This window comes from Talpa europaea, assembly GCF_964194135.1.
Source record: "Talpa europaea genome assembly, chromosome: 11".
Lineage (NCBI taxonomy): Eukaryota > Metazoa > Chordata > Mammalia > Eulipotyphla > Talpidae > Talpa > Talpa europaea.
In genome coordinates this window covers 50,536,472-50,560,638 of record NC_140078.1, presented here as the reverse complement: position 1 = coordinate 50,560,638, position 24,167 = coordinate 50,536,472, and the positions used below count along the sequence as shown (strand labels likewise).

The window sequence follows — 24,167 nt, the reverse complement described above, 5'->3', positions numbered from 1 at the left end:
AGTTGGCTCCCTGGCAATACTTGGAAATTAGCAAAAGAAGGTAATAGAGACTCCAAATCCAAGGTCCTAACAATCTCAAGCCCTATGCCTTACAAATAACCAGAGGTCCAATTCCCAGCAGACCCATTATGCTGACAGCTGCATTTTCTAAAATACTGAGGCTTTCCAGCTTCCTCCCACCTCTGCCTCCTCTCACCCAGTTCTCTTCACCTGGCTAGGGCAGGCCAGGCCAAGTAAGGTCTGATAAACTGGTGACAGTAAGACTGATCAGTAGAGGCAACCAAGAGTACCAAGTGTTGTCAAGACCCCTTCTCTCCTCCAACAGTAACAGAAATTGGGAAGCCCAGATTACAGGCTGGGACCCTCTTATTTGAGGCCCAGCAGCTGAGCAAGGAACAAAGGCATAATGTGTGTACATCAGCCCATCATGTGCCTTAAAACATGCATAGGTGGGGCCTCCCTAGTGGCGCAGAGGTTAAGACACAAACTGTGGAGCAATCCACAGCCACTGCAGCATGAGTTCAATTCCCGGCAGGCCAGGGAGAAACCCACATGGTGGGACAGACCTCTCCTGTCTCACTCGCTGCTCCCCTCAGCACTGTACTTTGGTCCGTCTGCCTGTTCTGTTCCCTGCTCTGCCTCTGGTGAATCCTCTCACCCCCCCTCCAATATCTCTGGCCGGTACCCCAATTTTTGTATAAAAATAAATAAATCTTATTAAAAAAAAAAAAAAACATGCATAGGTATGCTGACAGGAACAATTCTGGAAATGGCCCTAGCTGGCTGCCCCTGAAAAGCCAAGAGGCTAAATTTACAGCGGGCTGTATTTGGAGAGAGAGGTGTAGGCAGTAAGGTACATTTTCCCTACAGGCTGAACACTGTTTCTAAACCACAGGGGAGGGAGGCCAGGCTGGTTAGTCAGCCAGCCTGATCTGACAGTAGAGCCATTGGAGTGACTATGGGCTCAGCCAGACAATGGTGGAAAGTGGGTGTTTCCCAGGGTCCAAAGGCCCCATGATGTGGCATAGCCGATGTCTGCCAGCCAAGGAGGCACTACACGCAGCAGGCAAAGCCTGTCCCTGCCCCCTGGAAGCTGTTTCCAAATTCCCAAGATACTGGTGACAGCAACTTCCTATATGCGGGAAGCACAAAGCAGGGCACCTGGAATCTTTATTCTGTTGTTAAGGGACAAAATGGCAGCGTGTAGAGGCATAAATATGAGGATCACAGCTCTGCCTGTCGCAAAGGCAATCCAGTCAGCGTAGGAATACAGCTCCAGGAGTGAGAATCCTGCTTCACACTCTGTACGCACAGCCCTGGGGAAGGTCTGGGAACACAGCTGAGGCTGCCCAGATGGCCTCAGGAAGGATTCCCCAGGGCTCTGGGTTTCTCTCCTCTGTGCTTGAAACTACGCAGTGGGTTCTGGGTCTTCATCTTCTATAAGAGCAAAATCTCAAATTAGTTCGAGGAACTGGATATCTATCTGCCCAAACTGAAATAGCTACAGGAATTGGGTGGTGTTACTTGGTAAAGTCCTACTGAGGTTATCATATAGGGCAGCCCTCCAAGCCCCCATCTTCCCAGCCCACAGCAATGGGGAAAAAAGCAGGTCCTCTTTTGCTCTCAAAGTCATCTGTGAGCACAAAAGGAGCTTGGACAACTCTAGCTTGGACAAGCAGCCAAGAGTTCGGAGGCCAGTTCCAAGGGCCTCTCTCGTCCCTCCCAAGGGCAAGGTGCATGCACATTCCCAGTGCATGCACATTCCTTGTTCCTTCCAGGGACAAGATGGAAGGGGATCCTTTGGTAGCTGTTGTCAAGACCCCTAGAGGACCCACCTTGGTCTTCTTCGAGGACAGCTTTCTCCGTTTCTTATGAGGGTTGACAAGGCCTCGCAGAGTGGGAGGAACTAGAAAAGACATCTGCTATCAGGAGCAGCGTGTCTCCCAACCCCTTTCCTCATTCTGAGATCCCAGCAAGTGCTCCAGTTCTGACCCCAGTGCCAGCACTCCAGTTCCATATTTAAAGTACTAATAAGCACACAACTATTTATCACAGACACAAAAGACATAGTCCCACAGGTGGGACTATGGGGACTTAGTATAAATCACACTTTTATAGTATTCAAGTTTATTGCCATAAGCATGTAATAGAAGAAAAATATATACATTTTAAAGAAAGATACAGGTAAAACAGAAAAAGCCTGTGTAATTTCTTCATATGTTGCATACCACTACAAATTTATCTATCAGGTCACACTGGATCCCAACAAGCCTCCAAACGCCCAATGCATGCTTCTACCTCACCCTGACTTCGTGGGACAACCAGCCACAGGTTCTTGGTAGGCAACTTTGCTCCTATTTGACAGAAAAAATGACCCTCCCCCCATATCTGACTCCCTCGCTCCTCTCCCAGGACACCAGGACCCCAGCTGGTGTCTCCGACATTCAGTCACTGGGAAACCTGACCACTCGCTCTGACATTTTTAATTACCCCATCTATTTGGGATCCTTCTCATTTAATTCAAGTGTCTCCCACCATACCCGCTGGATCACTCCCATTCCTCAGAGACATTGCAGAAAGGGGGCCCTCCTCACTCTTTTCCCTTAATCAATTTTAAGCATCTCCAACATGAAAGTCACAGGTGTTCATAAAAGATGCTGCCACCCAGTGGTGTGGCATAAAGGATACATAAAGGGAACATGATACCAGGGAACCTCTCTCAGACTTCAGCCTTATCAGCATCACAGAAACGAGTTGGTTCCATGACTGACTGTTCTCTACCCCCCAAAATCTTCCCCACCCCCGCCCTGTTCTTCCCATAAGGCTCTGGGAGAGTGGCATTCTCTCTCCCTGCCCACTGTTCTAGACTCTAGCCACCCACTGCAGCACCACCTGATTGCTGATTCGTCTCCTCCAGCACAGGTAGCACTGGTTCCCTTGAGCCTCTACCACCCCTATGCCAGCCCACCCTTCCATTCACGGTGGCTGCCTGACCAATTATTGGTTCATTCTTTCACTGGGTCAGGCTCTGGAACAAGACCACCTGGCCTTAAATGCTGCATCTGCCACCAAGTGAGACAATGGCCGTCTCTATGCTATTTCAGTTTCCTCATCTCCATGAGGAAGATAGCAACACTTAGCCAGTGGGACTCACAGACAAGCTTAAGTGAGGGCTTACATTTCCATTAGTGTGTGAAGCTGAGGAACAAAGACCAGGCTCTTAAGCCCACACTCACCCAGGTAGTCAGGGACATGGCCCAGGTGAGGCTTCACCACCGCGGGGTGCAAGGGCAGGTCATGTCGAAGCAGTTGTAGGTCCCTGGGGTTATCTTCGAAATATGTCTGATAGGGAAAGAGATGCCAGCACTGTAGGGTCAGTGTCTCTTTTGTAACTTCACAAGGGAGCATTTAAATGTGTTTTAGAAGGTAAGAGGCAGGAGGTTTTTCTACATCTTTGTCCACAGGCACTTCTAGCCAGAGTCAGCTATTGATGCTGGCTTGCTCCCCTGTGGGTGCCCAGCACAGGTAGCGAGACCGGCTCTGGTTCACTCTCGCCTTTCTGTGAGGCACAGTAGCACACCATACCCTTCCTCATTTCGCGTCATCCTGGAGACTGTTCTGCATCACACACAACTTCCGTGTTCCTTTGTCTATCCTCATTCTAAGCGTGTTTAGCACATCCCTACCTTTGGGTAATAATGCTGTGTCAAACTTGGACATGTGTGATTACGTGTATTCACAATTATATCAAGGAAATACAGAAGCTGTAACCCTGCTGGACATCACAACTGTCTACCAGAGACAGCACCCATTCACCTTCCAAAATAAAAACATGCTGGCTTCCTTCAATTGCTCTTGGCCTGATTCCTTCCCACTTGCTGTCCCTCTCCACTCAACACTCCGTCAATCCTCAAGAAGAGAGAAGCTCTAAAGTTTTCCCCTTGGCCCTCCCCCCTCACCTTGAGCTTCTCTGAGTGCAGAAGTTCCTCTTTGATCTCCTTCAATCTTGCCTCTCGAATGGCTTGTTTAGTCACTGACCGCATGGCATCCTGGAGGTAGACACTGAAAATCAAGAAAGGAGGCTGCCCGAATTCTCCCTTATACCTAGCTAGATGTGCACAGCAAGGGTCCAACCCTGGGGTCCTAGAAGAATCCCCACCAATCCCTGCCCCTGTGTCCTGCTCACCCTGCAGCGATAACGGAAGCCCTCGATCTCCTCCATGCGGAACTGGTAGGGAAGCAGGATTGGCACCCTGTCCTCTGTGGAGAAGCAGCAAGGAGGGTCTCACAGACTAAGGTTCAAGACAGGGTGTGCTAGAGAACTCCCCTACCTTCCCCCAAGTCCCCCGGACTGATGTCTCACATGTAGCCAAACACTTGATTATCATGGAGTGCTCTCAAGGGGTTCTCCACAATGCCATGGACAATGTATTGTTGTCCTCATGTCCCTGAGCCTCAGGACCTGACCACCTGACTACACTCCTCCCTTAAGGCCACTCTGGCCACAAAGGGACCCCATGACAACCACCACAGGAGGGGGAGAAGCACCAGCGCCTCAAGTCAGTAACTGTTCTAAGCACTGTCCCTAAGGTTAAGCGGTGTAAAAGATTATCCAATACAACAAATGACAATGTGAGGATAGGTATCACCCACTCCAAATAAGAAAATTAGGACATAGAGGGCCTCCCTGGTGGTGCAATGGGTTAAGACGCAACCTATGAAGCTAGCCGCAGCCACTGCAGCACGAGTTCATCCCTGGCCAGGGAACTATCCACATGGCACAGCAGACCTCTCCTGACTCACCTGCTGCTCCCCTCAGCAGTGTATTTCAGTACATCTGCCTGTTGTGCTCCCCACTGTCTCTGGTGAATCCTCTCACCCCCAACACCTCTAGCCTGTACCCCAGTTCCTGTATGCATAAATAAATCTTTAAAAAAAGAGAGAAAGAGAATTAGGGCATAGAGACTTCTCCCATCTCCCCAGTCAGTGGTGTCTCTGGGCCACCTTCTACACAGAATCCAAAGGCTGAAGTGTCCTTATCCAGTCCCCCACCAAGGACAAGAGTCAGGTCCCCTGAAAAATCCCTGTATGAATCCTCTCTCCATAACCACCTAGCACTCCTCCACTGTCCTCTTTTTTTTAAAAAGGGATTTATTTATTTATGCATACAAGAGCTGGGTGCAGGCCACAGGTGCGGGTGGGGGGGGGGCGGGGGCGGGGAGGATTCACCAGAGACAGAGTGGGGAGCAGAACAGGCAGACTGACAGAAGTACACTGCTGAGGAGAGCAGCGGGCAAGACAGGAGAGGTCTGGTGTGCCATGTGGGCCAGCTTGCCAGCCAGGGATCAAACTTGTGCTGCAGTGGCTATGGATTGCTTCATAGTGCTGAGACCTAATCCCCTGCACCACCAGGGAGGCCCCACTGTCCTCTTCTTAAGCCTAGAATGCTACCATAGCTATACTGCTAGAGTTTGGCTTCACCTCTGGAAGGCACCAGTGCTTTGCTATTCAGTTGGTAAAGCATCCACTCAAGCAGTCCCCTCTTAGGGCCATCTCCTCAGATAGCACCAATCCCTTCCCCATCTCCCATAACCACCCCTTCTCCTTCAACCCTTCTGTTTCCTGAGCCAGATAATATGATTTTAGGTAATTACCTGACAACTCTGGATCCCACTTGCTCATCTGTGAAGGGAAACAGTGGCTACCACCCAGAGCACAACAAGGATGAAGAGTGGGATGCAGCACATGGTGATGAGAGCAAGTGGGTGGCTATTGGTTATACCAGAGTCCCTGTTGCCATCACCAGCACTAGTTCAAGGTGTCATGACAAAAGCTTGGCCTGGCCTAGGCCAAAGTGAATTAGGCACTTACCTCCACTGAAACCACCAAGAAATTCCTCGATCTTACTCAGGTGGGACTGCTCTGTAGGCAGTACAAAAGTCAGGACTGTGCCTGGGTTGTTGGCACGTGCTGTCCTGCAAGCAGAGACAACCCATCTGTGTCTGTTGCCAGAGTCCTTCAGGGTCCCCTCCCAAGCCCCTGATCCAGATGATTGGCCCACCACACCCCAGCTCTCCTACCTGCCAGCTCGATGTATGTAGGCTTCAGGGGTTGGGGGTAGATCAAAGTTGAGCACGGCACTAACATAATGGAAGTCTATGCCACGGGCCACACCTGCCTCTGGATCAGCAGCCCTGCAGGGAAACACCCTACCATCAGACAGACCCTTTCTCTCCTGCAGGTAGATGTTCTCATGTTTATTTGATCACCAAGAGCTCTAAACAGAGCCTTGTATGAAACCACAAAACTCTGACACATGTAAGATTCTGCAGGGTGAGAACTACTCCAGAGGTTTTGGGTGGTAGGGGAGGCCGGAGCTTTGACATTTGGCCAAACCCTTGCGCCAACCTCAGCTCTGGGGCAAGAGCAGTACTCACTGACCCCCAGGGTCCTCTGAGAAGCGCCCCTGGGTCAACTGGCCTATCAGGCAGAGACTGGGGTCTTCCCTCACCCTAGAAATATCTCTCCACAAGTCACAGTTGCATAACTAGTAGAAGCTGGGTATCTTCCCTTACAGGACAGTGCACTAGATCCCTAGCAGCCTCATCCTTCGTGATGCCCATAGAACAAATGAGCCCTTCACTCCCCTTCTCCACACCTAGGCAGCCAAATCAGGGCCTGTGGGTCTCTATGGATTTTGCTGCCAATCTGGCCTGGAATATCTGGTTCCATGCTCAGGCATTCTGGTTTCCATCATCTAAAAGGCTGAAAATCAAGTTTCTCTAGGGAGGGCTGGACAGAAATATAAACTTACTTGTCCTTTTTGGACCCTTTGCCCCTTCGCTTGCCCTTGACAAGGGTGCCCAGGACTTCGGTATCAGTTGCTATGACACAGTCATAGAAGCCTTGATTGAATTGTGAGATGATGTGGCACCTGTGGCACAGAGGCAGAAAGGAAAATTAGTTCCAACAAGCAAGTTGGAGGCCCCTCTCCCACCTCACCACCACAGAAACCATCTTTTGTACTTTTCTCTCTTCTTAAATTATTTCCCTGGGGCCTCCTGGGTGGCATAGGAGTTAAGTCTTAGCACTATCATGCTATCACCACTGTGGCCTGAGTTTGATCTCCAGCCAGGAAGCTCACCACATGGCCCAGTAAATTTCTTCTGTTTTGCCCGCTGTTCCCCTCAGCAGTGTATTTCAGTAAATCTGCCTTTTCTACTTCCCACTCTGTCTCTGGTGAATCTTCTCAACCACACCTCAGTCCTTCTATGCATGCATGCATAAATAAATAAATAAATCTTTTAAAAAAAATTATTTCCCTACCTAACCTTCTTGCCTCCATTTCCTCAGGGAGAAATGAAATAGTAGCTAGTTCAGAGTTAAAAAATGAGTAAGTAAATGAATACCAGTCAATGAATACCAGTCAAATGCTATGGTAGCATTCTAGGCTTAGTAGAGGGGACCCTCCCTCTACTAAATGCTAAGGAACAGAAACAGAAAATGAACCTTCCTTTTGTAATTCCATCTTCTACTTCTCTCAACCAAGACATTGAAGAGGCAAACCTGGAGTGCAGTGGGAGTTCTCCATTGAGCACACAGGTGGGAATACTAAACTGCTCCAGGAACAAACGCAGACGGTAACTCCGCTCCAGAGTGTTGACAAACAGCAAAGACTTGCCCCGAATCAAGGATAACTTGAGCAGGGCATACAACAACAAAAATTTATCTTCTTCCGTATCACAAACAATCTGAAATTGCTGTAACTGGTCTGGTCCTGGAAGTTGGGATTCCTGTAACTTGAGAGTAACCTGGAGGAAGATAGAATCTGTGGTCAGAAAAGGAGACGGAAATGCAAGCCACTGGCTTGGCAACCACAGTGGAAACATGATAATGCAAGAAACCCTGGGGTCCTTCCAACGTGTAATGTAAGAATTCAAAGCACTCTAACTGCTACAGTATATACAGATGCCGTGAAACTACACATAAATCATTTGGGGCACAGAACAAAGAGGAAACAGGCAATAAATGACTATACTGAGGAGGAAAGTCCTACAGCCACAACCTTTCTAAAATTAACATAAGGTGAGAACCTTGTTCCTACTGCAGAGGCAGCCTTTCTGCCCTTTGAAGAGCAGTCCTTGCTCTGGCCATTGGGAAAAATATGAAACCCTACAGAGAACATCTGGAACAAAGTGGTTACTTTAGATTGGAGCACTAGTGACTAATGGCTTCCACTGGCTCAGAATCTGGGATGCTAAATAACAATCCCCCCACGCCCCTCCCAGAACCCCAAAGGGTTCCTTTAGAGAGAGGATCGGGTCTCCCCGGTGGCGCAGCGGTTGAGCACTGGGTTGTGAAGCTGCCCACGGCCTCTGCGGCGCCGGTTCAATCCCCAGCTGCTCCCCGGCCACCGGAGGAGGGTCCCGCATAGCGCGCAGACCTCTCCTGCTGCCCGCTGCTCCCCTCAGCAGTGTGCTTCGGTCCTTCTGCCTGCTCTGCTCCCCGCTCTGGCTCTGGTGAATTCTCTCACCCTCCCGCGCTTCTGACTGTACCCAGTGCATGTATAAACAAAACAAACAAACAAACAAATAAATAAAAACATGCCTCTATAAAAAAAAATAAAAAAATAAACAATAGAAAGAGGATCAACTCCTTTGAGTATCACATGTCAGCAGCTCCACATCCATAGAGCCCTTACCGGATTATGAAGTACCAGTTCCTTGAGTGCTTGCACATCCTCGTTAAAAGTAGCTGACATCAGAAAAGCCTGGTAAATCCTGGGCAAGTGGCTAAAAGGAAACAGAGCCCCATCAGACTCTAACTCCAAGGATCTCTAATTATGTCAGCTGAACTCTGGCCACCTGGCTCTAGTCCTTAGTCTATTCACAACCCACACATACCTCTTCCTTACCAGAGAAGACTCTTGAGTTCTTCCTCAAAGCCAAAGGAGAAAAGAAGATCAGCCTCATCTACCACCAGCAGCTCCAGGGAGTCTCGCAGTTTCAAATTGTCTTGCTGCAAGTGGTTTAATATGCGAGATGGGGTCCCTACCACCACATCTGGTTTCTCCATCAGCACAGCTCTACAAGTAGAAGCAGCAGTAGTAGGACCTCAACCTGGACCAGCCATCTTTTTAGCTACACAAAAACCCAGTCCCACATTTCTGGGCAGCTTCACTGCCCTGCAGTCTTGCTTTCACCTACCTCTGAGAGGCTGAATCTTCAGCGGCTGAGACATTGGCCACCCGGATGTCTCGAGCACAGTAGGCAGCTAGCTGCTGAATCATGGACTGGGCCTGTCGTGCCAGTTCTTTGGTGGGCACAAGAACAAGACCTCTCACTGCTTGTTCTATCACAGGACCTGTCTGCAAAAACAGGAATTACTTTGTATCATTGTAGCCCCCTGTTGCTTTTCTCTACTTCTTCCAGGCAATCTGACCCCATCTTGTGACTTAAAAAGACATCTACTGAGGGCCTCCCTGGTGGTGCAGGCATTAAGACGCAACCTATTAAGCTGTCCGCAGTCACTGCAGCACGAGTTGGATCCCCTGCCAGGGAGCTGCCCACATGGCGCAGCAGCCCTCTCCTGACTCGCCCACTGCTTCCCTCAACAGTGTATTTTGGTTAGTCTGCCTATTCTGTTACCCTGCTCTGTCTCTGGTGAACGCTCTCACCCCCTCACCTCTGGCCTGTACCCCAGTTCTCATATGCATAAATAAATAAATCTTAAAAAAAAAAAAAAGACATCTACTGAAAGGGAGAAAATATCCACACATTATACAACCAACAAGGAGTTAATATTTAAGACACACACACAAAAAAAAACCTCTTTCAATTTAACAACAAAAAAAACCCAAACAACCCAAGCAATAAATGGCAACAGATCTGAAGACAACTCTCCAAAGAGGATAGCCAAAAGGCCAACACATAGGTGAGGAAATATTTAACATTTTTAAAAATGACAATGAGATAGTATTTCACATTCATGAAAATGGCATATATTATAAAAGATGCCCAACAAGTGCTGGAAAGGATGTAGAGGAAAAGGAACTGTTAAGATGGGAAACTGATGCAGCCATTCTGGAAAATGACCTGGAAATACGGTATGACCTAGCAGGCCCACTCCCGGGCATCTATCTGAAGAACATGAAACTATCAACTCAAATAATTACAGGCTCCACGATGTTTATTGCATTATTTCAGTATCTGGGACTTGGAAACAACCTTAGTGCCTACTAATAAAAGAATTGGATAAAGATTTACTATTATCCACATAATGCAATACTTGTCAGCCATAAGGAAAGATGAACAGTTACCATTTACAGCAAAACAGAAGGAGTTCGGGGGAATCATATGTAGTAAAGCAAGTCAGAAAGATAACAAACAAACAAAAAAGACATTTTCATATGTGTGAATAAAACATGGATGAATTGACAAAGCAAAATAATTATAAGCTTAGACATTCATAATCACAGTGATGTTTCTTAAGTAACAAGGGAGACCGCAGAAAAGGTCAAAAGGGTATCAAGGGATGGTGGTGGTGGTGGGAGGAAGCCTGTGGAGCACAGTGAAAAAGAAGTTACATAGTAGCTATTATATCTGGTTTAGTATCATTTTCACATATATTAACTAGCATGCTTTTGGTGTTAACAGAAACAAACTTAAGATAATAAACATAAAAAACCCCAACAACCCAAAAGTACAAATTAGCTGTGTTCTGACCCCAACCCCACTTACTTCTACCCACCTCAAAAGTAAACCAGAGGATTCTTTCCCCAGACATTTAAAACGTATGGATGATAGGGGTGGAGTTTCACAGAAATTCTATAAATAAGGCGGGTGGGGGGAGGGGGAGGGAAGAAGAGGGCGATCCCACCTATTTAAAGTGGAAAGTGAAAAGAAACGAGTGCCGAGGACCCAGTAGCAGTGCAGAGCGTTAGTCACAGCCCCGGGTCTTCCAGGCCAGCCTTCCCGGTAAGAGTCAAAAGAAGACCTGGTTCTTGGACCAGATTAGGGGAGGGGCACGAATTCCCCAGCGAGCAGCAGCACCCACCGCCTTCCTCTGGAGCAGCAGCTGCAGCATCGGAATGGCATAAGCTGCCGTCTTCCCGGAACCCGTGCGGGCCCGCGCCAGGAGGTCCTTCCCCTCCAGGGCCAGCGGGATGGCTTTCTCCTGAATCAGCGTGGGGCGCTGCCAGCCCAGGTCGGCGACGGCCTAGGGAAGACAAGGCGGGCTCAGGCGGCGCCCTGCCCACCCCGCCCCCGTCCCCGACGAGCCTGCCCTCCAAGGGGTCCATGGGCCGGGCTGCTCGACCCAGCGGGTACCTGCAGGAGCCGGGGGTCGAGCCCCATGTCTTGGAATCCCAGCACATCAGGGTCCGCCATGCCGCCGCCGCTCCGCCGGGCCACCAGGCGCGCGAGACAGGAAGTGCGCCACAACGTGCCGGCGGGTCAGAGCAGCAGCCAATCGGCGTCGGGGGAGCTGTGCTTTCCGGAAGTGCAGGAGCCTGGACTTCCTGTCTTCTGAAGGCGGCGCGACTGCTGGAGTTCTGTGGGCGGGCGGCGGGGCGGCTGCGTGGAGGTTGCCCGGGACCCTGGTGCCTTTCGCAGTCTCCCGGCCGCTTGGGTGCCCATACCCCGCCTTGTGGTTCTGCACTGACCACCCGGAATTGCGGGCAGTGCAGGGATAGCGTGATTGGCGACAGCTGAATTAAGTGGAGGCGGGGTGTGGCCCCCCCCCATCCTGACTGATGGATTGCCCGAAATTTAGGGCTTAACTTTCACGTAGCTCTCCTTTCAGTAGTAGCCTTGGCCTCATAATATGCTCACACTAAGTACACTCAGATTCACAACTGTAAACATGTAAAATTTTGTGGGGATACCCACCCCTCTTGCTGGTAGGAGAGCGAAGTCATTCTCATGACTTAGAAGTGACAACAGGCTCCATCATGTAGTCTATGCAGGAATTCTTTTCCATCTTTTCACACCAACAGGTGACCAAGAAGCCAGATAAAAAAGATAAGAAAATTTAACTGGATACCCAGCCTTTGTTTCTCTACAGTGCATAATGAAATTAAACCCTGCATTGCCTTCCTCTAGCATCAGCCTGTGTTTAAGTGAGGACAAAATAGAACAAGTGCCTCTCCTATCAAAAATTGATTCTGGGCCTCCCTGGTGGTGCAAGGGGTTAAGCACAGCACTGTGAAGCTATCCACAGCCTCTGCACACAAGTTCGATCCCCAGCCTGCCAGGAAGCTACCCACATGGCAGCGCAGGCCTCTCCTGTCTCCCCCACCACTCCGCTCGGCAGTGTGTTTCAGTCAGTCTGCCTGTTCTGTTCCCTACTATGTCTCCAGTAAATCCTCACACCCTCTTGCACCTCTGGCCTGTACCCCAGTTCTTGTATGCATAAATAAATATTTTTTAAAAATTAAGGTAGACTCATTTTCTACCTGTATAAATTCAAATTTGTGTTCATTGGAACAACTCTTAGAGTAATGTCTGTCAGACTGCTTCCCAGTATGAATCCTAACTTCGATTATCTAATAAACCCTAATAATGATCACTGAGACTATTTCCAGTTACAAAACACATGAATGTTTGGATATTCGTCTGTGGCTCCCTAAAAACAGATTCTGTCTGGGTGCATCTTGTACCCCCTGCCTTGTGCAGTGAAGTCTACTCTGTGCAGTACTGCCTTGACCGCCACCCACCACAAGCAATACGGTGCACTGGTAATTTCCTTCAGGAACAGCCATGCAGGCAGCACAGTGAAAACAGGTAAAACAAACTAGCAAGAGTAACAAATGACACTGGGTGTACCTGAATATTGCAGAGGTCAGTGAGGAGGGTTTGTTACCATCAAGGTCATAGGCATTGCAAAGGCCAGGCTACAACAATTGAAATGTATAAGGAGGAGGGGTGGAAGAATAAGTAGCAAGGAGGAGGAAGGTAGTTTGTCTGAGGTTCCCAAACCTGGCTTACCATCAGTTACTGCAGTTTGGTTTAAATAAGGATTCTTGGTCTCCACCCATGTTAGCCTCCTACTGCTGCTGTAAACTTAGTGGTGCAAAATGCAAATTTTTTACCTTACATTCTGTAGAGTAGAAATACAACACAGGTCTCACTTTTGGAAACCAAATGGACAGTTTCTTGCCTTTCCAGTTTGACTCATGGCTGCTTCTTCCAACATCAATGCAGAAGGTGAGTTGAGTTCTCATCTCTCTTTTCTGACAGCTTCTTTGCCTCTCTAGTCCACTTTTATTACTCTGGGACAGTCTCCCTATTTTAAAATCATCTAATTAGCAAGCTTAATTCCCTTTTTCTATGTTAGGTAACATTCACAGGCTCCAGGGATTAGGACCTGGATCTTGTGGGGCTGGAGGGGGAAGCATTATTCTGTCTGCCATACCACACAGACTGAACCTGAATGCTGCCCAGGAATCTATGTTGAGGATTTGCCCAGATCATCCTGTACATCCACTGATGTGGGCCCAGTTCACACACTATGGTAAAGTGAGATAGAAGCTAAAAAATGAAGACTGGGTACCCAGTGAGAGTTGGGGGAGTAGGTCAGATGATTATAGGGGATAAATAAAATAGTCCCTCCTGCCCCTGGCTTTATTTATTTATTTTTTGGGGGGTCTGTGGTAAGGTAGTAGAAGACTTTTTGGTAAGGATGTTATAAAGTGTAGAAAAGCAGATTTCAGAATGGAATTGGGTGGTACTTGGGAAAAATCACCAAGAGTATCCTGGATACAGCTAAAATGTTTTAACTTTCTTTTATGTCTATGAAAACTACACACCTGTACGGAAATCCTTGTTTTCCCAGTCACCAGTTGTCAGCCCATCACGTACCCGTCCCTACCACAACTACACCATCAGTATAAAGGTGTACTGCATCCCCACATTAGCCTGCATTCCACCCCTTCCTATCAAATTTCACAAGAAATCTATGCATATAACCTATTAGCATAATCAGAATGCACTTGATTATCTACTAAACATACCTGGTAAGGCCAGCTCCAGCTCCTATCTATAGTGTCCCTTTCTCCCACAGCCCAGGCTCCGGTCTCTGCTTTGCTGACCAGATTTCTAGTAATAGCCATGGAGCAGAAATGTGTCCCCTTCCTGACATGTCCCATACTCCCCAAGTCCAGAGGGCCACATAGCAAACTAGTTCCAAACTAGTTCTGATATTCTGTGTTAATTCTAACATGAAAAAAATTAGGAACTTTCAAAATCTGAAATCTCACCTCACCAGACTGTTATACAGCCATTCAGAATAAGAAATGAGGAGTATGTAAAAGTTTTAAATGCTTACAAAAATATTAAACAACCAAGCTTATGAAACTAAATTAACGTATTTTGGGCCTCCCCGGTGGCGCAGCGGTTGAGCGCTGGGTTGCGAAGCTGCCCGCGGCCTCTGCGGCGCCGGTTCGATCCCCGGCTGCTCCCCGGCCACTAGAGGAGGGTCCCACATGGCGCGCAGACCTCTCCTGCCACCCGCTGCTCCCCTCAGCAGTGTACTTCGGTCCTTCTGCCTGCTCTGCTCCCCGCTCTGGCTCTGGTGAATTCTCTCACCCTCCCGCGCTTCTGACTGTACCCAGTGCATGTGTAAACAAAACAAACAAATAAACAAATAAATAAATAAAACATGCCTCTATTAAAAAAAAAAAACTAAACAGCCTTCATTAAAAAAAAAAACTAAATTAACGTATTTTAAAACAAAAATAGATATATATTGAATGGAATAGGACATGAAGAGGAAAACAAGAAGGGAAAAATTTAGTTCTGTAAGTCAGATAAGTAGGAAAAAAGGTATTTTAAATAAAAGTAAAACCGTGAAACAAAACGTCAAGAATGGGCAAGTAGTCCTATTAAGCTTTACACAGCAGAAAGGCAGGAGGGAAGTGTAGTAAAATCTGCTTGAATTTATGATTCTGGGAGCCAGAGAAACAGGTACTTAATCTCCTCACAATTCCTTGTTGATGGGTCTACTTCATCAGCCTCTAAATGACTGCACAACCATCCTGCTTGTCCCCACACACAAGAGAATGTCAGGCCAGGTCCTAGTAACACAAGCCCAAATAGTACAGTCTACTCTGGGTCAACCAGAGGCAGTTAGGCCAGGAGCCTTTCTCCTGTTTCTCTTTGTGCCTCACCTCTACCCACAACCTCTTACTTAATTTCAAACACAGTTACTACAACATGTTTTATTTCACTGGAAAAAAAATCTGTATAAAGAACCAAATCTGGTTCCCATGGAGAAAACGTTTACCACAGCTTAAATAAGGGTTAAGGGACGAGGGAAGGTAAGGGTGCTGCCTCGTGTTGTTACTACCTCACTCTTACTCTGAGGCCCTGTGTGATGGAAATCACAGATGTTCCAGAAAATTCTCTGCTCAGCCCTCTGATGAAGCCTTGAGAGCAGAGGTGATGTCCACTTTCTGGGCAACAGCCCACTGAAATCCTGAGAGCTGCCATTGTAGTGACCAAAAATGTGTGGACTGCATTTGTATTTTCAACTAGTCATATACAGGCAGTAACACTTCAACTAGGAAGGAAAATATATAATTTATCCAAAAATAGTTCTAATATATAGAAAAACATTTCAATCCTCTGGGGCCAAGACCTGCCCCTTATTTACATTCACAAAGTCACTGAGTAAACCCAGGACTGGCAGGGGAACAAAGAGAGGAGTCTCAGTGAATTATTTTAGCCCCCAACTGCATAAGCAGATCCAAAGAGGTGAAAGGAACCGGAGAGAATTTTCATTTGCTCATTTTGTGATAGGATGAAGGCAAAAGTTGTAAGACTTATTCAAGGTCAGTTCCAACTCTTCACAAACCCCAGGACAGACCTCTGAAAGTTTGGATCAACGTCCTATGTCCTTGAGAACCAGTGTGAACAAGTGACTGATCTGAGTGTTTTGTTGCCATGGAACCAATGAGGCCTAAATTTTTTTCTCATTTTTCTCCCCTTGAAATCCAGATGGCTAAAGCACTGGGTGGGAAAAGTACCAAACAACTGAGATGAAAAGGAAGGGTCACACAGAAAGGACACTACACCAGCTTCTTGGCCTCAAAGAAGCTCTTAAGGTGACGCATCTGCCAGATGCCAGTGACGATGAGGATGACAGTCTGAGCAATAGACCACCACAGGACCCTCTGGTTGGTGCTCTCGCTGGTCAGACGGAAGCGCTCTTCACGATACTGCATGAGACAATGGACCCAGGATTAAATGGCTGGTATAAGGCCCCTCCCTCTTATGTAACTACTCAACTATGGAAACAAATGCCTTCTGGGATACTGCCTCAGCTACCATTAGGAGTGCCTTAAGGAAGTGATGTCCTATCTTTCCACAAGCATCTCTGCTAGGATAGAAATCATGCTCCTACCATTTCAAGCAAGATCCCATGTAAAGCGGACAACAGCTAGTTCTAGACTGTGAACTGTCCTCTGTTCACTTTATTCTATGGAGCTTAAAAGCATCCACCTAGACTGAAACCCTCCATTCCATTCACTGAACAGCTCATCTCCCAAGTAGGGAAAGTCCCAAGCAGAACTTCCAGCAGGTGTAGTGAGTTTAATAGTCAACTGCCATCCCAAGTACAGGGAGATGCTCTTACCCTTTGGTAATCCTGCTCCTTCTGGATCTGTTCCACCTGATCAAGCAACTGGCGGGCTCGGAGTTGCAGTTCTGTCAGTTTATCCTTAGCAGCAATCTCAGGATAGTTGTTGGCATGTTCCCCAACCTGGATGTCTAGGTGAACACGCTAGAAGGAAATGTGGTTGAGGCCAAGAGCCATAGGTCAGAAACACTGTGACATTATGGTGTCTGGGTAGTGAAGCACCTTGACCATTGGAGGCCATGCAACCCACTCTTGTCCCTGGGCTGTGGGGCAGAAGGGCAACATCTGTCCTCCAAATGCGACTGTACCACAAAGTGTCACAAATGAGCTCAGTCATAAATCAAAACTTTGGAACCAAGCAAGAGATTCCAAGTTGTGGCCAAAAAGAAAACTATCTCACCAATCTGCCACCAGCAAAGAGAGCCATCCTGGTAGAGTTGGAGTGCAGGCATATCTGATGGTCACCAGGAGTGTGCGAAGTGAAGGTGAAGCGGCCCTCGGAGCCATACTGCCGGGACAGCACCACCTGCAACACAGCGGTCAGTGAAAGGTCACACCTCTACTCTGACCTCTTCCAGGTTCGAGCTCACATCCTCTGAGCTGTATGGAAGGGCAGTTGAAGCAGTTTGCAAGTCACCTGTGCCATAGTCTGAGGCAGCTCAGACTACCATTAGGAGCCTACCTTGCCTTCGGGGTCTTTCACCTCCACGTGCATGCCCAAACCAGGGGTCGAGGGCAGGAAGACTTCCTTCTGCTTATCCCACATCTGGGTGCGGTAGTTCCCTGTGAAGCATACAAAATCCTCACCACCCGCCTTATCCGCACGGCCCACAAGCCCAGAAGCGCACCACTGCCGGGGGCTCCGGCCGTGGCTCAGTCGTCGCGGTCCGGCGGGGTAGGGAACACGGGTGCGTCATGGAACACACAGGGCCCTCTCCACCCTCGCGCCCTCCTGACCGATGACCATGGTCTCGTCGGGGATTTCCTCAATGAAGCAGCGCTTCTCAGTCTCGCCAATGTGGAAGTAGAGGCCCCGGGCTCCCGTCACGCAAAGTACGATCAACACCAGCACCTGCTGCCCCATAACCTGCAGCCGACTCTCCCAGACACCTGCCATGGCGCGCCCCCGTCGAGCGCGCCTGCGCCGGCCTCCCGGGCCACGCAGCAGGCGGAGCTGAAAGTGCGCATGTGCGGAAACGCCCGCCAGCGTCCTTAACGTCCTCAGGCTAGGCCGCGCGCCTGCGGTGTGTGCGCGTGCGCAGAGGTGCTCCTCTCTCCCTTGGCCTTTACCTCCGGGGAACGCTTATTGTTCGTCTGCCCCGCGCTGGCAATCTGGAAACGTTGACCCGCAGGGTGGAGGTTGTGTCGCGCTACCCCCTCAGGGGCTCTGATAGGGCTCTGATAGGGCTCCAGGGCGATGTGACGTTAGGGCCGCCGTCGCTGCACGTGACCGTTACTTTTGACTTCCTATCCTAGCAGAAGAGCAGGTGGGGTCGGGTGACATGCCGGGGCGGCGGGTGGACATCAGGAACCAGCCCCAGCAGTTTTGTTTTTGATGATACCGTAATTTCAGATTTTCAGGTCTAGTCTCCCAGCCAGGAACAGATCCTAGGCTGCAGCAGCCGCGCTGAGTCCCAGCTGGACCACGGAGTGTTGGTGTCTCAGGAAGACTCAGCAGGGACTTCGCTGCCGCTCAGATAAGCAAGAAAAGGCTAATTTGTTTAGAGAAAGAAAAGGTTTATCGAGGAGAAAAGGAACAGAAATAAAGTGGGACTCCCAGGCGGGTGGCCAGGAAGGGGCAAGGAAGCCGAATGGGCCTGTGTCTAGGGCATATTTAAACCTTTTTCCCTCTATTCTAAAATCTCTTCATCCTCTTTGTGATTGGCTCTCTCTGTCTGGCTGTGCTTCCCTGGGCAGCTCTGTCCAGTTTTACAGCTCTTACAGTCTTTCTTTCACTGCCCCTGTCCAAGTGCTTAAAATTTACCATCCTTATTAGCCTTAAAATTTACTGCCCTCATTAGCCCTCCTGGATTTCTTTGTCCTTATCTCAGAAGCTTTTTTTAACTTTCCCAAAGTTCTTGCCTGCACTGTCCCTGAAGCTGCCTAATTAACCCTAACTTGCCCTAGGACTCATTGACACCATTTACAAATTGAAGCAACTGGATCCTTTGACCAATATAATTCCCCACTTTCTGGATTTGACTATCTTCATGTCATTTAATATTTGTCTCATGTCTTATGTAAACGAGTAGGGAGGATTTACAGTAAATCAAAATGTGTTTCAATCCATCATAATAATCCTTAATGTTCAGTTTCCTAAAACATTTCTCATTTGTCCTTTTGACACACACTAGTATCTTTACAGTCTTCCTTTTTCTGTTTTGTGCATTTCCTTCCCTACACACAAAATAAGTCAGTTATCTAAGAAGAAATTCTGAGATTCACTTTACTTGGAAATGGTATTTTAATTTTGTATTTTTTCCATAATAGAGTGCCATGAAATTTGTCCTAATTTATGGTTAATCTTAAAGAGACTGCATTCACTGCTAGAGAAAACTTACCTTAGGTAATGTAATTGCCCAAGTCCCAAAACTTTTCCTCTCAAAGATGGTGGGGTAATTTTTGCCCATTGTCTAAATTGAGTACCTCTTCTTTCAACCAAAATAAACAAGTAAATATATGGCATGTAAAATGGAGATGTGTCGAGAAATATAAGGCCAGGAAAAGGATGGGAGAGTAGTGGGTTAAAAGGTAACCCACAAAATGACATGTAGTGTTCAAGAATTTATGAATGTGACATTACTTGGAAAAGTGTCTTTGCAGATGTAATTAAGGATCCCGAGATGAGATAATCCTGGATTATCCCCGTGGGTCCTAAATCCAATTATATCTTTTTATTCTTTGTGGGTTTTTTTTTTTTTTTGAGTGGACAGTGTACTTTATTGATGATATATGACAAGTTAGAGCTCCCTGAGCCCCTCCCCTTCTCCAAGGGGTCTGGGATGGAACTCTGGTGAGTTCAGGAGATTCTCAGCGTGCTGAGTGAACAGCAGCTGAGGGCATCATTCTTCCTCTTGTTCTCTCACTGAGGCTGGTGGTCCATGGGGCTTTCCCTTCTTGGAGGTCATGTAAACTATAGGCTTACCATCCTGTTGCTATAGCCACAAGCTTGACAATGTGGTCATTGAGGACAGTGCCAGCCCTAGGATTGTAGATAGAGGAGTGGGGGTCACTGTTAATGTTGCAGGAGACAATCTAGTTCTTGGGGTAGCCCAGGATACCCTGAGGGGCCCTGTGATGCTTACTTCACCATCTTGACATCTTTGTATTTGACAGCTTTCTCCAGGCAACAGGTCAGACTCACAATGAACACACTGGGTTGGGGACAAAAAGGTCATGACATTGAGCGTCCCACAAGGGATGACCTTGCCCACAGCCTTGGTAGCAGCAGTAGAAGAGTGTCTGGGCAGCCCCTTGGCCATTACACCATGTGGCCATCCCAGAGGAGCCATCCATGGTCTTTTGGGTGGCCATGATGGTATGAACTGTGATCATGAGTCCCTTCACAATGCCAAAGTTGTCATGAATGACCTTGGCCAGTAGGGCCAAGTGGTTGGTAGTGCAGTGGGCATGACAGACAATCTTGAGGGAGTTGTCATATTTTTCATGGTTCACGCCCCTCACAAACAAGGGGCATCAGCAAAGAGGGCAGACATGATGACCCTTTTTACCCTACTCTTCAAGTTAGCCCTTGTCTTCTCCAGCGTAGTGAAGATAATGTTGGACTACACAACCTATTTAGAACCAGCATCATCCCATTTGATGTTGGTGGGATCTTGCTCCTTGAAGATGGAGATGGGCTTTCCATTGATAACAAGCTTCCCATTTTCACCCTTGCCAAGGGTGAACATTAGACCATGTACTGAGGTCAATGAAGGGACCATTGATGGCAATAATATCCACTTTGCTTGAGTTAAAAACAGCCCTGTTGACCAGGTGCTCAATCTGGCAAGTCTGTTCACTCCAACCTTTACCATGGTGTCTCAGAGACACGGCTTGAACTGCATGCGAAAGTGGCTGTCTGTTGAACTGGGAGAGCAGAGAGCCTAACAGTAGCTTTTTAAGAGTTCTAAGACCCCTTACACCCATTAGGATAGCTACTTGGAGGTCATCAGAAAATAACAAATGTTGGTGAGCCTGTGGAGAAATTGGAACCCTGTGAACTGTTGGTGGGATTGCAAAATGATGCAGCAACTATGGAAAATATTGGGTTGTCAGAAAAGTCATGAAGCCTTTTTGCTGCAAATGGCACTAGAAACTACGTCATGATTTTTCTGACAACCCAATAGTATGGAAGATCCTCAAAAAACTACAGAATTACCTTATGACCCAGCAGTCCCACTTCTGAGTCAATTTCTAAAAGAATTGAAAGCAGGGTCTTCAAAAGATATATGCACACCCGTGTTCACAGCAGCACCATTTGCAATAACCAACCCAAGTCTCATGAACAAATAAATACGTAAGGGATAAACAAAATACACATAGTCTTGACTATCCAGCCTTAAAAAGAAATGCCCAACATATGTTACAACATGAATGAACTTTGAGGACATTATACTGGGTTAAATAAGCCAGTCATGAAGGGACAAATATATGATTCCACTTACATGAAGTTCTTACAGTGGTCAAAACCAGAGAGACAAAGTAGAATGGTGGGTGCTGGGGACTGGGGGAGGAGAGAATGGGGAGATCTTTAATGAGTGCAGAGTTTCAGATTGCAAGATGAAAAAGTTGTGATTTGTTTCACAAAACTGAGAATGTACCTAATGCCCCTGAACTGTACATGCACACAGAAATATGTGCATGTATGAAGGCACACACTGGCATGGTACAGTCATAAGTCAAGGAATGCTTGGAGCCACCAGAAACTGAGGGACAATAAAATCTCTCCCAGAGACTCTGCAGGTAGTATAACCCAGCTGACACCTTGATTTCAAACATCTGCTCTCTAGAACTGCAAGAGAATAAATCTGCTGTATTAATCTACCACAAGGTATTTTATGGCAATCACAGGAAACTGTGATAGGAAGTGTCTGGCTAGCAATAGCATGGGGAAAAATTTTAGAGAGGAAAGGAAGGCCCACTTAGAAAGTCCTATATGAGAAGATGCGGTATATATACACAACAGACTACTAAACAATCAAAAAAGGTAAAGTCATGCCATTCATGGAACATGGGTGGAGCTGGAAGGGACTATGCTGAGCAAAATGTCAGAAGGAAAGAGATAAATATCCAATATGGAATACAGAGAAACCAAATAAAGGGTCATGAAAAAGACAAAGCTTGCAAGATAACCATAGATCTGAGGCATCCAGACAGGGAGGGACAGATGAGGGGTTAAAACAGAGGAGGAGGACCTCCCCAGTGGTGCAGGGGTTAAAGCAGGGCTATCAAGCTATTGCTAGCCACCTCAGTACGAGTTTGATCCCCGGCTAGCCAGGGAGCAACCCATATGGTATAGCAGACCTCACCTGACTGGTCCATTACTCCCCTCAGCAGTATATTTCAGTAGATTTGCCTGTTCTGTTCCCCACTCTGTCTCTGGTGAATCCTCTCACCACCTGCACCTCTGGCTTACACCCCAGTTCTTGTATGCATAAATAAATCTTTAAAAAAAGGAGGAGGGAAGAGCACAATGAACTATGGTGGTGGTTCATGGGTGCTATGGGGGTGGGAGAACTATAGGGACCATACTGGAGGGGAGAAATCAAATACTGAACAAAAATGAACAATGATGCAAGAAAATAAATATAATTACCAAAAAAAGTCCTATGTGAGAGAGGCCCTAACAGGCAGATCGCTTGGACATTTGAGGATAGAGTGAAAGCCCCAAGGATGGCATATGGCTCATGAGTTAAGGAAAGGAAGGAGGCTAATGTGGTATAAAAGAGACAGGAGCAAATGGAGAAAAGGGTTGAAAAGGGGAAAGGAGCAAATGATGTCATAGATGGTAGCAGGGATGGAGATTAAGTTAACCTTTAGACCACTGACAAACGAGTAAGAACATTTTTGGGGGTGGGGTTGAGTAATGAGTGATTAATCTGACTTAGATTTTAAAGTTATTTTCCTATCCAGGCAAAAGATGGTCATTGTAAAATATAAAGATCATCAATAGGTACAAAATACTTTTGCAAGTAATGTTTGATTTGACCCCAATAGAGTCTTTTGCTCCATCTTGCAGGTTACAGGAAATTTAGAAGTTAGAGGACATCATGAGGGCCTCCCCAGTGGCACAGGGATTAAATCTTAGCACTATCACCTCTAAGACCTGAGTTTGATCCCCGGCCAGGGAGCTAACCCACATGGCACAGCAGACCTGTCCTGTTTCGCCCGTTGCTACTCTTAGCTGTGTATTTCAATCATTCTGCCTGTTCTGCACCCTACTCTGTCTCTAGTGAATCCTCTCACCCCCTGCATCTCTGGCCTACATCCCAGATCTTCTATGCCAAAATAAATTTTTAAAAAATTTTTAAAAAGAGGCCCTGCAGCTTCCATTTTCATTTTCTTGGAAGCCTTTTCATTTTCTTGGAAGCTAGACTGACATGAGGTCCAGTCTACCCAAATGAATTGCCAGTTACTGGAATGAAGCCATCTTGGATCTTTCAGCTCCAGAGGAGCTGCCCAAGCCAATACCACATGGAACAAAGATGAGCTATCCTTACTGAAGCCACCCTGCAATTCTGCTTCTGGGGGAAAATGAAGATGCTTTCTATGAACCAATATAGAAAGGTTTCCAGGATATTTTACTAACTTCATTTTTCAAAGGTTTATTTATTTATGTATACAAGAACTGGGGTACAGGCCAGAGATGGGGGGGTGAGAAAATTCACCAGAGACAGAGTGGGGGACAGAACAGGCAAACTGACTGAAATACACTGCTGAGGAGAGCAGTGGGTGAGTCAGGAGAGGTCTGCTGCGCCATGTGGGTAGCTCCCTGGTCAGGGATCGAACTTGTGCTACAGTGACTGAAGATAGCTCCATAGGTTGTGTCTTAACCCCTCACGCCACCAGGGAGGCCCTATTTTACTAACTTTAAAAAGAAAAATAAAGAAGAGTAAACAATCTTTTGTAGTAAACAATCTTTTTGTAGTAAACAATCTTTTGTATTTGCAGGAAAAACATTGGAAGAATGTATATCAAGCTAATATAAGTGGTCACTTATATGTAACACGGATATTTAGCCCATATACTCTAGCAAGGTTATACTGGTTAAATACAGAAATACTTTTGTCCCAATTGGTAAATGCCCACTCTCCAAGTCCTTGAATTTCCTCCATCTCTGCTCTCATACCAAGAAACCTAATTGCCTTATGCGCCAACAAATAAAGTAGCTGTAGCAGAGTAGGGAAGGGAGTCTCACAGGTCAATAAAAAATGAGGTGCAAGGTAACAAAGGTGCAAAAGAAACTTTGCAAACTAGACCTTTTACTATCTTTTTCGTTTCTGAATGTATTGCCTAATTAATAAATTTTT

General features: G+C 47.1%; 2 protein-coding genes across 2 annotated transcripts; both read right to left on the bottom strand.

Moving 5' to 3' along the window:
- Nucleotides 1-1,359: 1,359 nt before the first annotated feature.
- DDX56 (DEAD-box helicase 56) lies at nucleotides 1,360-11,387 on the bottom strand (the record flags this gene model as incomplete). The annotated part of the gene is made up of 14 exons (XM_084247740.1): nucleotides 1,360-1,437; nucleotides 1,836-1,906; nucleotides 3,237-3,342; nucleotides 3,960-4,049; nucleotides 4,187-4,260; nucleotides 5,872-5,975; nucleotides 6,081-6,194; nucleotides 6,815-6,934; nucleotides 7,567-7,811; nucleotides 8,702-8,792; nucleotides 8,915-9,085; nucleotides 9,207-9,367; nucleotides 11,056-11,217; nucleotides 11,328-11,387. 14 exons carry the CDS (start codon nucleotides 11,385-11,387, stop codon nucleotides 1,360-1,362), a joined length of 1,647 nt encoding a protein of 548 aa, XP_084103866.1.
- Nucleotides 11,388-16,066: 4,679 nt separating this feature from the next.
- On the bottom strand, nucleotides 16,067-17,692 carry TMED4 (transmembrane p24 trafficking protein 4; the record flags this gene model as incomplete). Its single annotated transcript, XM_084246939.1, has 5 exons — nucleotides 17,593-17,692; nucleotides 17,318-17,418; nucleotides 17,036-17,161; nucleotides 16,633-16,779; nucleotides 16,067-16,216 (listed from the first exon to the last, which is right to left on the bottom strand). Exons 1-5 carry the CDS (start codon nucleotides 17,600-17,602, stop codon nucleotides 16,067-16,069), a joined length of 534 nt encoding a protein of 177 aa, XP_084103065.1. The 5' UTR covers nucleotides 17,603-17,692.
- Between the last annotated feature and the right edge of the window lie 6,475 nt (nucleotides 17,693-24,167).